At 45.7% G+C, this 12,500-nt stretch overlaps 1 protein-coding gene across 1 annotated transcript in view; it reads left to right on the top strand.

Moving 5' to 3' along the window:
* The window catches only part of large1 (LARGE xylosyl- and glucuronyltransferase 1), an 87,780-nt gene that overhangs the window by 74,105 nt on the left and 1,175 nt on the right, over positions 1-12,500 (top strand). The window contains exons 9-15 of the mRNA XM_068586753.1: positions 795-920; positions 1,970-2,125; positions 5,578-5,741; positions 7,086-7,364; positions 7,488-7,634; positions 10,396-10,591; positions 12,219-12,500. The exon at positions 12,219-12,500 is cut by the window's right edge and continues 1,175 nt beyond it. Of these exons, the coding sequence (XP_068442854.1) occupies positions 795-920; positions 1,970-2,125; positions 5,578-5,741; positions 7,086-7,364; positions 7,488-7,634; positions 10,396-10,591; positions 12,219-12,416 (1,266 nt within the window). The 3' untranslated portion in view covers positions 12,417-12,500. The remainder of the gene's footprint in view (positions 1-794; positions 921-1,969; positions 2,126-5,577; positions 5,742-7,085; positions 7,365-7,487; positions 7,635-10,395; positions 10,592-12,218) is intronic.

The raw sequence follows: 12,500 nt of genomic DNA, 5'->3' as shown, positions 1-12,500 counted from the left end.
TTGTCTCTCTTCATTGAGAGGCGGCGAGCTGCAGACCTCCAGGATGAGGAAGAGACTTTTTTAAAACCAGAGACCATCATCAGGATACATCTGTGGCTCTGCAGCCCTCTGCAGCTGTTGGGCTTTAATCTGGGAGAAATGATTCCTGTTGGTTCACCGTCTGAGCGCTGACGTTGTTTCACACCCTGTTTGACAGGTCTGAGTGCAGTGTAGCAGTACGCAGGCTTTTGAGAAACATGCAGATATTTATCAAACATTTTCAAACGTACTAAATGACTTTAAAGAAGAAAGGCATGACGGTGGGAACTGAGCGCCCGTATTACTGGCCGGGCAGTGTGCATGGAGCTAATTACAAACAGGTCCTCCAGCGAGGGGAGGATGCAGGTGGGAGAAGGTAGATGTATGTACAGAATTGGGATGAATTCAAAAATCTTGTTATTGAGTGAGACCCATGTGACCTTGCAGTCTCCTTTATGCATGTCATCGTGTCAACGCTCAGACTTCAGTCCTGAACATCACCATTCTGATCCTCTGCAGGCGGCAATGATGTGGCACTGGTGCTGTACAATACCATAATAACACATTAAAGCAATGATAATAAGTATGAAAGACACATTAAACATACTGTATGGTCATTTGAGAATGTGCATATACAGTTTTGAATCGTAAGGTGCAAGCCTGATAGAACATAAGGCACAGCATAAGGCTAAGTGTGTGTGTGTGTGTGTGTGTGTGTGTGTGTGTGTGTGTGTGTGTGTGTGTGTGTGTGTGTGTGTGTGTGTGTGTGTCTGCAGGACATCTTCAACGCTGTGATCAAACAGAACCCGTTCCTGGTGCACCAGCTGCCGTGCTTCTGGAACGTCCAGCTGTCGGACCACACCCGCTCTGAGAAGTGCTACAAAGACGTGTCAGACCTCAAGGTGAGGCCTGCCGTCCTCAAGCCGCTCTCACTCATCACAAACAGGACCCGGCCTCCATTATTCAGGAGGCTGAAGCCAGAGGGAGGCGTTTGGTTGATGACGCCCCAAAGCTCCAACAACAGTAATGGTCATTGATGTTTTCTGAATGGCTTGGACAGGTCCAACGCTGATGTAATACTACTGCTCCATGCACCAATTATACTTTCAAATAAGCTAATATCAAAATATGAACTCAGCTAAGTGCTTATGGATGCATGACCCTCAATGCTGTCAGAGTGGGAGAGCAGACATGACACCATGAGAGAAAGCCAACAGCCAAATTCTGTTATAAATTATTGTTGTCAACACAAAGATGTTTTATGCATAAAAATCCTCCCAGAGGACAACAAACACAAAATACTGCAGTACACGTAATCCAGTTGCTGAACGCTGATTAGAAAGTTATGCAGCTGGTTTTCTTTAGTTTGTTTCAGCTTGCAGCAGAAACGGAGAAGGAGAAGAAATGCACAGAAAGCCCTGTCCACCCTGACAGGAAGTGGGGAGATAAAGGTGTCACACCTTTTAGAGAGGGGAGGGGGGGATCAGCTGACGAGTGAGAGCGTGCCTCTTCCCACCAGGCTGAGTCTGACCTCCTTCATGGCTCGGCCTGTCTCACACTACTGGCTCCCTCGACTATAGATCAACAATATTATTCCCATGTTGCTTTTTACTAATATATTACAAACTAAAGCAGAGAAATGTTTCAAAAGAAAATTTCAAACCTGTGTTTGTGGAGCTTAAAACGTTGTGAGAGTAATAGCTGAAGTGTAAGCACTAAAATAATTAACTGTAAACACTGAAACACGTAGTGAGATGCTACAGATTGTGTTCAAGGTCCAAAGAGATCGGTGTTAAAGATGTTGTGCTTGAAGGACTTGTCTTAATTATATCCCAACAGCAGGATGTATCATCTGGTGGAACTGAACTGGTTCACGGTGCCTTGCACGAAGAGACATCTGACCATGACGATAACAGCAGTGCCCTGCTCTCTCCTCTGTTCTTCTGCTCAGGTGATCCACTGGAATTCTCCCAAGAAGCTTCGAGTGAAGAACAAGCATGTTGAGTTTTTTCGTAATCTCTATCTAACCTTTCTGGAGTACGACGGCAACCTGCTGCGGCGAGAGCTGTTTGGCTGTCCCAGCGAGGCGGACCACAACAGTGAGAACGTAGGTGTGACCTCCTCTGTGTTGGTGGTAGGGGGTTGGTTCAGTGCCGAAGACATAAGGAGTGTTGGTTAGTGGACTGGAGCAGGCAGGACGGTCCCGATGAGTGTAATCGTGATGAACTGTCACAGAATACATCGTATGCCCATGGACCCATGAAACGCACAACCAAAGTTCAAAAGCAAGAGTTCAGCCGTGAGACTTTAAGCAGCAATTGGATGTTTTACAGTTCATTTAGTTTAAGCGCCCTCTGGTGTTTCAGAGATTAATGCAACAAACAGTGCAGAGAGTATAACAGCGTCTGTTGCTGTCAAACGTGAGTATAAACAAAGCTTAGCCCAGCAACAGGCCGGTCACTGATGTGCTCACATCTCTACAGATGCTGTACATGAGAAGACAATGGACCGTGTTTACAGAAAACGATGCTCGTGGTCAAACAAGTCTCTCTACCTACACTGCCTGTCTTTGGACTGTGTGAGGAAGCCAGATTACACAAAGGGAGAACATGCAAACTCCACACAGAGCCCAACTCAGGATGCTGTTGTGATAAAAGTTTTATGTTAATATGTCGGCCCATATTGCCCAGAGAATAGTTTTGTTCCTCCTGATGAAGTCCAGAACAGTAGGAGTGCACTCATGTTTTGTTTGTCATGTTGTCTCGTTTAGCAAATGGGCTACAACTGCATTTAGTTCTGCAACCTCGTGTTGCATAATCCTTGCATATTTGAATCCTGCAGGACAGGACAGAACAGGAGGGCAAAAGATGCCGTGTGGAAGAATTACATCATGATAAATTCACAAGAGACTCAATCCATATAACAGAAATGACACACAATTAGAGTAGTAATATCAGTAGTAGCACCAATAATAGTAATGGGACAATTATAATTAATACTAATAACAGCAGCAGTGGATATAGTCAAATAATAATGATAATAAAAGCATCACTATAAATGTGTATAACCCTGAAGCCTGGTGGAGAGAAAGCAACGTTAGTGATGTGCATTGGTGGGACAGGAAGTCATGCAGAAGGAGCGAGGCGCTGAGATGTCCACCAGCAAGTCTGGGCTGATGAGCTCCCCGGTGGGGGCTGAGCTCTTCATCAGGAGCTCTTCCTCACTCTCCAAGTCCTCGTACTACCATGAATCAATACCAGAGTCTCTGACGTGACAAAGCAACAAAACACTACACAGTCTGGCCTTACAGGAGCATTTAAGTTCATTTTACATGTATAACAGAAGTCCACCATGAATATTAACATACACCATGAATATGACCCAAGAGGACTCAAATGTGGCTCGAGAAAGCTCCCCAAGTTATGGAAATATCAATTCTCAAATCCCTAGCTTGATGCTACACATGATTAGTGCACTTTTCTGGAAAGCTTACTACCTACAAATCCCTTTCAGACGAAGCCTCAGCAACCTTTTAATCAGTTTGTCTGACTGCTGTCCTGTCTCCTGAAACAGATGCTTCTGAGGACAGCAGCCCTCACAGTGTCAGTCACAGGCTCTCCTCCAGACGCAACACTGCCTCAGTAGCACTCACCACTGGCATATTGTGTCTCGTGTACATTTTGTATCAAAATATATCCATACTAGGGAAGAAGTTGGTAGTGTTCTTTGCATAACAGAGTGTAACATGATGGATATCTTTGAATAGAGAGTGTTCAGAAGTGTGCAGCATTTTCCTCATTTATACAGTGAAGATAGATTTGTGGGAGACAGCCAGCAGCAGACTATGGCAGCCGGCTCCTCAGCCCACCTCCAGCATGTCCATCCAGAAGAGGTGTAAACACTATGGACATGAGCGGCCCACATGTTGTAACCTGGTTCATTTGAAGCTTAATAAGGCCTTGACGCACCTTGTAGATGCCCGGTTTAGAGAGGCATTCATCTAGTTGATGCTTCACTCCGCAGCTTCTAACCTGCTGAAGGTCACCATGGTCTGAGTTGGGGTTTTACAGCACTGTGGGATTGTAGAATTATTTAAGTGTCAGCACTGTGGTCAGTTAATCACATTATAATTTCCCATCATGGTATGCAAGAGCCTTTTTTTTGCCAACACTCACTTCTAATGTGTCCTTAGCTCAGAAAATAGTTTGCTCACTCAATTTTTCATAGTTTGAGCACCAATTTAAATCCCATTAAAGTGATGATTAGACTAATGAAGTCACTGAGGGATTGGCTGCATAGTGCAGACCCGGCTCCTCCAGGGCCACCGGGCCCCTGCAGCCCAGTCACTCACTACAGTCACTAATAACTGTTCACACCACTCCTCCACTCACTTCTCTGCTCCCTAAAGCAAGATGGCTGTGCTTTGTTGAGCTTCATTGATTCTAGTGTTCTTGAACAAGTCCCATAGACCAGAGTCCAGAAGGCTGACACGCGTTCATACTCTGGTGGACTATTAACACATCCTTTGTGCAGTACACTGTTCGTGAGACACCAGGTGTGTGCTCAGCAAGTACCACTTCTACCACTGTTTGTGTATTTTGTGAAAACTAATCAGGGAGAATTAATTAGACAATTACTTTTTATTTGTAATCAATTGTAACAACTTGGTGCTGAATGGATTTATGTAAGATTAGAAGTGGCAGACTGGGACACAGAAAAGCCCTTAAAACTGAATCCTTGCTGCTCCACAAATATTCATTACGCATGAAGTTCTCCAGTTAAAAGTATTTTATTCAAACATCGAGAAAAGGTGTTGGTTAACATAGACCTGGCCAAGACCTCTCGTGGCAACGTGAGTCATGATGACCCTGTCAGGAGCAAAGGTTCTTGACTGATGGTAAAGGACAATGTGCCTTAAGCTTTGCTACAGGTGTACAAAGAACGGATAAACAACAGAACACAACTGCTCCACACAATGAGGCATCTGCCCCATTGTGTGGAATCGCAATGCATTGTTTATTGACACTGAGATCTTCCCCACAGAAGACTTTCTCATTGAATGATAAACATGATAAGTACCCATCCAGAGTGGGCTTGAGTTCAGGTAGAGCGAGTCGATGACATCACAAATGCATTTTCACCGGCATGTGAAGTGATTCATGATCAGTCGACTCTCGCCCTATTTCCATCATAGTGCACTTTTTTGGGCAGAAGGTCCCAAAGACGTTGATACAGCTTCTCCTCCAGTGGTTGATGGTTCCTGGTGGTGTCTCTCCTCCAGTGGTTGATGGTTCCTGGTGGTGTATCTCCTCCAGTGGTTGATGGTTCCTGGTGGTGTCTCTCCTCCAGTGGTTGATGGTTCCTGGTGGTGTCTCTCCTCCAGTGGTTGATGGTTCCTGGTGGTGTATCTCCTCCAGTGGTTGATGGTTCCTGGTGGTGTCTCTCCTCCAGTGGTTGATGGTTCCTGGTGGTGTCTCTCCTCCAGTGGTTGATGGTTCCTGGTGGTGTCTCTCCTCCAGTGGTTGATGGTTCCTGGTGGTGTCTCTCCTCTGCCTGCAGCTCCAGAAGACTCTGTCAGAGCTGGACGAAGATGATCCTTGCTACGAGTTTCGCAGAGAACGATTCACCGTCCACCGAACGCACCTCTACTTCCTGCACTACGAGCACGAACCCAGCTCCGACAACACTGACGTCACGCTGGTCGCCCAGCTCTCCATGGACAGGTACTGCTCTTCACCAACGGTAATAAATCTGTGTGATGCAATCCAGGTTAATACTCCAGCACCTATCAATGGGAAACCTCCAGACAGACTTGTTCAGCAACAGGTGTGTGCTCGGGTCGCATACGCGCCACATATAGTGTGAGGGGACAGGAAATTAGAGCACCTTCTTCCACTACCATTTCTAGCAATACATACACTGCTTCATACAGATCAAACTAATTCATTTCAAGCAACCCTACCGTAACATGAATGTCTGCAAACATCTCAGATACATAACTAGTGTCATTGCAAACTGCTGCCAGTGGACACAGGGCTTCACACTAACTTGTTTAAATGAGCAGAAGCATTGGCTCTGTGGTAGAAACATCCCTCAGTAATCCTAATGTGGCACAAAATGTAAACCTTCCACACATGATGATTAAGTGTGAATCATAAACACATTGCCATGCATGCAGCTCGTTCATGCACCCGAGGGAGTAAACCCTTAAATAACCCCGTAGTTTGTTATGTCTCCCTCAGGAAAGAGAAACTTTAGCCCTGTTTTAATATTGTCAGCACGCGGTGTCTTCTGCTCAGCAGTATATTAACGTAGTGTGTGTCAGCAGCATGCGTTTGACTGCTTGTGGTTTTAATAAAGCCATGTGGCCCTGTGGAGGGAATATTGGCTTTGTAGATCCAAAACAGCAACGCTCAGCAAACAGCACAGCTCCATTCATGGAGAATACCAAATGTCCTGTAGTGATGCGCATGCAGAGGACCTGGAGGGGGGGACACAACGTCAGAGTGCAATACTTAGATGAATAAATACACCTTCATAATATTTTTATGGAAGTTTTGATATTTTGTTTACTTACAGGAGTTTTCATTTTTGTGCATTCCTGCTCTGCACCTCTTCACTGCAAACAACTCTGTCTCCTTAAAATGACACTGACTCAGCTATATTAATAATTACTTCATTAACATGTTGCAGTGTGAAGCAGTGAAGCAAAACAAGTTAGTTTTAATAACATACCATGATTTGGCTTCAGTACATGTGTTATGTAATATATAAGTTACATAAATAGCGATAAAATAAGTCAACGGTGGCGTTACGGTGCTTGTCCTGTTTGTTTGACCCTCCCATCCCCCCTGTCCTCCCTACATGAACTTATATATTTATATTTGTTAAGCATCATAAACAAACAAAATCCAGAAGAAACATGAATCTGAAATTGTCAGTTAATGAAATCCAGCAAGAAATGTAAGTTATTGTTTGACAGAGGTTCATATTTTCATTATCTCACACCAATGAGTAAAAGGGGTCCTGAAGGTGAAACGTGGTTGTGATGTCACCGCCCCCTGCAGGCTCCAGATGCTGGAGGCCATCTGTAAGCACTGGGAGGGCCCCATCAGCCTGGCCCTGTACCTGTCCGACGCCGAGGCCCAGCAGTTTCTGCGCTACGCTCAGGGCTCCGAGGTGCTGATGAGCCGCGGGAACGTTGGCTACCACATCGTCTACAAAGAGGGACAGTTCTACCCGGTCAACCTGCTGCGTAACGTGGCCATGCGGCACGTCAACACGCCCTACATGTTCCTGTCCGACATCGACTTCCTGCCCATGTACGGCCTGTACGAGTACCTCAGGTGAGAGCAAGAGAAGCAGGCGGAACCAGCTGAGCTGCTGGTGTCCCGACACTCGGACTCGCTTCAGTAATATACAGCATGTGACCCTGTTGTGTGTGTGTGTGTGTGTGTGTGTTGTTGTAGGAAGTCAGTGGTGCAGCTGGACATGGCCAACGCCAAGAAAGCCCTCGTGGTTCCCGCCTTTGAGACGCTGCGATACCGTCTGTCTTACCCCAAATCCAAAGCCGAGCTGCTCTCTCAGCTGGACATGGGCACGCTCTTCACCTTCAGGTGGGCTACATCTGTTTCTGTGCAGCAATGTCTCCAGGCTTTTATTAAAGCAGCTCCGAACATGTCTCTGGCAGTTGAGGTGTTAGAGAGGGAGGGCGGAGCTTCATTCCTATCGACCTGGTTCCCTTCTACCTGCAGTGCGCACCAACAAACACCAGGATGTCCTGCGGAGGCCCTGTAAATGTGTCTGTATATTTATCTTAGTTTCATTGGTTTATTTTTTAGATGCTTTTTTTGTTAAACTAAATGCATTAGATGTATTTAAAAAAATAAATAAATAAACATGTTTTTTCCAAAAGAAAAGTGAAAAAAGAGAGCGAGGAAATAGGAAAAAAATATTGAAAAGTGTCCCATGCACTAACCCATCAGACCTGTGAGCCTTTAGCCTCTGTGGTTGCACTTCCCAGCACTCTGAGTGTAGTTCTCCACTCGCTGTACAGAAGCAGTGAATCACACCAGTGATCAGTAACCCCTCGTGATTACTCGCTCTGGTAGTCTACTGTTAACTGTACCAACCCAGTTTGAACCTGGAGCGAACCCCGATGCTCTTGCATGCCAGGAAGATGCCCTAACCACGACAGCACAGTGTCCAACAGACTAATGAGACACCTTTTTTGGAAAGATTAGGATGTAAAGAATCAAACTCTCCAAATACATCACAATAAAACGAAGCTTAGGGGTGTTTGCAGCTTTATGATGGGGTTTGAAGCTTTGACGTCATAATGTTTTTTCTGGAGACTCACTATATTTTTTTAACATATTTAATATCCATCACCACCACATAAATCCACCCCAAAAAAGAAACATGTTAGATATTAAATTAAACAATAATATACAATCCCCATGTACAACCTCTAAACACAACTCAAACAATAAATAAGATTAGGGGTTAGGGTGAGGGCATAACCATGTAAGCCCTCCCCCCGAATCCGATTTATGATAATGTATCTTCCTGAAATATGTTATTTAATACAACTGGGTCCATTTCTCACAATTTACTTTAAATTGTGTGTTTAAGTTATGTTGTTGTTGTCTGGTTGAAGACTCTGGTTGAAGACTCTGGTTGAAGTCTCTGGGTAAAGACTCTGGTTGAAGACTCTGGTTGAAGTCTCTGGGTAAAGACTCTGGTTGAAGTCTCTGGGTAAAGACTCTGGTTGAAGACTCTGGCTGAAGACTCTGGGTAAAGACTCTGGTTGAAGACTCTGGTTGAAGTCTCTGGGTAAAGACTCTGGTTGAAGTCTCTGGTTGAAGACTCTGGCTGAAGACTCTGGGTAAAGACTCTGGTTGAAGACTCTGGTTGAAGACTCTGGGTAAAGACTCTGGTTGAAGTCTCTGGGTAAAGACTCTGGTTGAAGTCTCTGGGTAAAGACTCTGGTTGAAGACTCCAGTTGAAGACTCTGGGTAAAGACTCTGGCTGAAGACTCTGGGTAAAGACTCTGGTTGAAGACTCTGGTTGAAGACTCTGGTTGAAGTCTCTGGGTGAAGTCTCTGGTCTCGCTGTCACGTTTCTCTTTTTGGAGAACGCCATGTGGAGTAACTTCTCTCACTCACAGACTTTACCGACTGTTCCGCCTCTCGTCCGTCTCTCCCGTCTCTCACTCAAGCCGCGACGCTGACCCGAATACGCATATTTGATTAGCTGGGGAGCATCACGTGATTGACATGCATGTGATTGGTCGGTGTGTTTCCTGGTCCATTGAATGAGTCCTGTAAAGGCTGGAAAAGCTGGTTAAAATATTAGCGCTCTGTCAACCTTTAATAATTCTCAACTATCAATCGGTTCTAGGTCCAGGGTCCAGATACAACGGCGTCTGGGTCCAGATCCGGACCGCGGTCCGCCTGTTAGTGACCCGTGCTCTAGACCTTCTCCAAGCCCAGAAAACACATGTAGGGAAGGACTACCCCAAACCCCCTCAAGAGACCTGCAAGGTGAAGAGCCGGTCCACGACCAGCATCACTTCTCCTGTACTTACTACGACAGAGCGTCTACAAAGCAGAGCACAAGGGCAAAGGGGTTATTCTTTTTGTTGTTTTTGGCCTTTCAGGAATTGAACCAATTCGAGCATCATCTCCCATTCCCTTTTAGAGCCAGATGTGCCTGCATCTGGGCCACTACTATGGCAGATTTGGCAAACTGGAGAAGCAAACGATTTTCTGCAGTGAAAATGTGAAGATTCTGACTTTTGGGGTAAACACCTTGGACGCTCTGGTGCTGAATCAGTGTGGTTTTGTCATGTTGTGAAAGAGGGGAAGGGACAGGTATGTGGTTCCAGACCGGTGGACCCTCTGCCTCCACTATCTCCCAATCCTCTCCATCAGCAGCTCCATGTGGCTGCACATGAGGAGATGTATCTATGTGTTTGTAACAAGCAAAGTGTGAGTGTGTAGGCCTGTCTTACTATCTGAATTATTTCCCCCTATAAATAACAGTATGATGCGTCATTAACTTCAACCATGTTTTGTTGGTCAATGGCGCCATCGCTTTCTGCTGCCTCAAGACTTTGCCTCCTCTGAAGAACAACACGCCCGTGGGGGCATCGATTGATCCAAGTACATTAGCTTCTTACACAATGTGGGCGCTGGGCATGAAAATCACACTTGAAATTATCAACAACAGCTGCACCTGAGCAATGCTGTGTGTGAGACAGGGCTCTGGATGAAAAGTCTAAACTTTTAAGACCATGATGCAGACCTAGGGTTCAAACCCCAACGCCACCTTTTCACACCTCTTCACACTTCCTTCATTTCTCTCTCCGGCTAGGTACCATGTTTGGACTAAAGGCCATGCTCCAACTAACTTTGCCAAATGGAGAACAGCCACCACGCCCTACAGGGTGCAATGGGAAGCCGACTTTGAGCCCTACGTCATGGTGAGGAGGGACAGTCCTGAGTACGACCGCCGCTTTGTGGGCTTTGGCTGGAACAAGGTGGCTCACATCATGGAGCTGGATGCACAGGTAACCACCCTCTCCACCTGCATAAGGTTTCCTCCATGCTTTAACTCGGAAGTCCCCAACCTTTTTTGCGCCACGGACAGGTTTCGTGTCAGACGATATTTTCACGGACCGGCTTTCACAGTATGGGTGATAAATATGACGTAATACATATAAACCAACGAGCCGGTCCAGTCTCGGTGTGATGGGAGACAACGTCACCCGACGTGTGTTCATGTCCTGTTAACTCCGTAAATTAGACCTTTATGTCCAGTCTACTGCTTCATTTAAACCCGCTTCACAAAGACAGGATGTTAAAAATGGAGGCAGGGTTTCCAGGGCTTTTTTGTTGATCTCAAGAATGCTCTGCCTTGATTTTATTTTTTTTAATTCAAAACACCAAGTTGAAACAGACTTTTAAGTTTCTTTTCTGGGGTAACTATCACGTAACATGTGTCAAGAGGTTAAGTCTGAGGTTACGCGCAGACGGATGTATCCGGTCTTTTTTGAAAATAAAACTTTTTTCTGATTTATTTTTTTATTCATTCATTCTTTCTCTGCGGCCCAGTAGCAAGGGACCGGTACTGGGCCGCGGCCCGGTGGTTGGGGACCACTACTTTAACTTAACTTGTCTGCAGTTCATGTATAAACAGTATCTTGAAATATGAAATACATTGTTGTAAAATATATAAAGATTTATCAGTTATTTTCTATAGTGCTATTAAATCAGCTCGATGCTTCACACGTTTATTGCTGCTGGACCGCGAGACGGTAATGCCCCTGTTGAAGAATCACTCTGCATCTAATGATGATGAGGCTCCGGTCAGGTGTGGATGAAGTACTCAATATCTGTCTATTTGCAGTGACTTATTCAATGAAATGCCAGCCCCTGGTCCAGAATGATCACAGTGAAGTTCATCCATCCGCTATCTGTACTGATCACCGTTGGGTCGCGGGGAACCGATCCAGTTTCACATGATGACGGAAAGAGGTCAATCCCAGGACTGAAGGAGGATTAGATATGATCGCATCACTCAAGCTGCACCATAATATAATAAAAGGATGCCGTTTGTATGGGACATATGATGAGATGGACCTACAGGGCAGCATCAGCTCTGCAGTTGGGTTCCTTCAGCTGAACGACCCCGAGTAACCCTTTGTTGTCTTTCAGCTCTGTTTCTGTTCTCTACCTCTGCTCTCATGTTTGCAGACGTTACTTTAACTCTGTAACACGACCACACCGTGGCCAGTGACGCCTACGAGTGACTTTCACTTTCACCACTTTAAGTGGAGTTTGTTAAACAACCCTGTGGTACAATTAGAGCAAGTTATCTTCCAATCAGAAGATCGGTGGTTCAATCCTCCAGTCCATGTCAACGTGCCCTTGGGCAAAGACACTAAAGCCCAAGTTGATCCTGATGAGCAGATGGCACCTGGTAGCGTCTCCAGCAGTGTGGATGTGCTTTGAAGACTCCAGGAGCTTTAAAAATAAAAGTTACTCATCAACAATAATATAGCAGTTTGTGTTCACTTTATAGTCAAACTTTGTAGCTCAAATGAATATTGGTAAAATGATGAGAATGTTGCTCTGTGTGGACACTGCAGCATGAGGTGTTGAAGTAAAGATGCTCTTCCTGTCCTCTCTCTGCAGGAGTATGAGTTTGTGGTTCTGCCCAACGCCTACATGATCCACATGCCTCATGCGCCGAGCTTCGATATCACCAAGTTCCGCTCCAACAAGCAGTACCGGGTCTGCCTCAAGACCCTGAAGGAGGAGTTCCAGCAGAACATGTCGCGGCGCTACGGCTTCGCCGCCCTAAAATACATGACGGCTGAGAACAACAGCTAGCCACCACTGCAGACCCTCACACGCCCGGCCCTGAACTACAGACACACTCTGGGCCGGGGGGGGCGGAGCCCTGTGTGAGGCTAT

The sequence above is a fragment of the Clinocottus analis genome, unplaced genomic scaffold, assembly GCF_023055335.1.
Source record: "Clinocottus analis isolate CAN_PGR_092001 unplaced genomic scaffold, fCliAna1.0.p SCAF_20, whole genome shotgun sequence".
NCBI classification, from domain to species: domain Eukaryota; kingdom Metazoa; phylum Chordata; class Actinopteri; order Perciformes; family Cottidae; genus Clinocottus; species Clinocottus analis.
The sequence above is the reverse complement of the archived record's forward strand: the minus strand, read 5'-3'. Positions and strand labels throughout refer to the sequence as shown.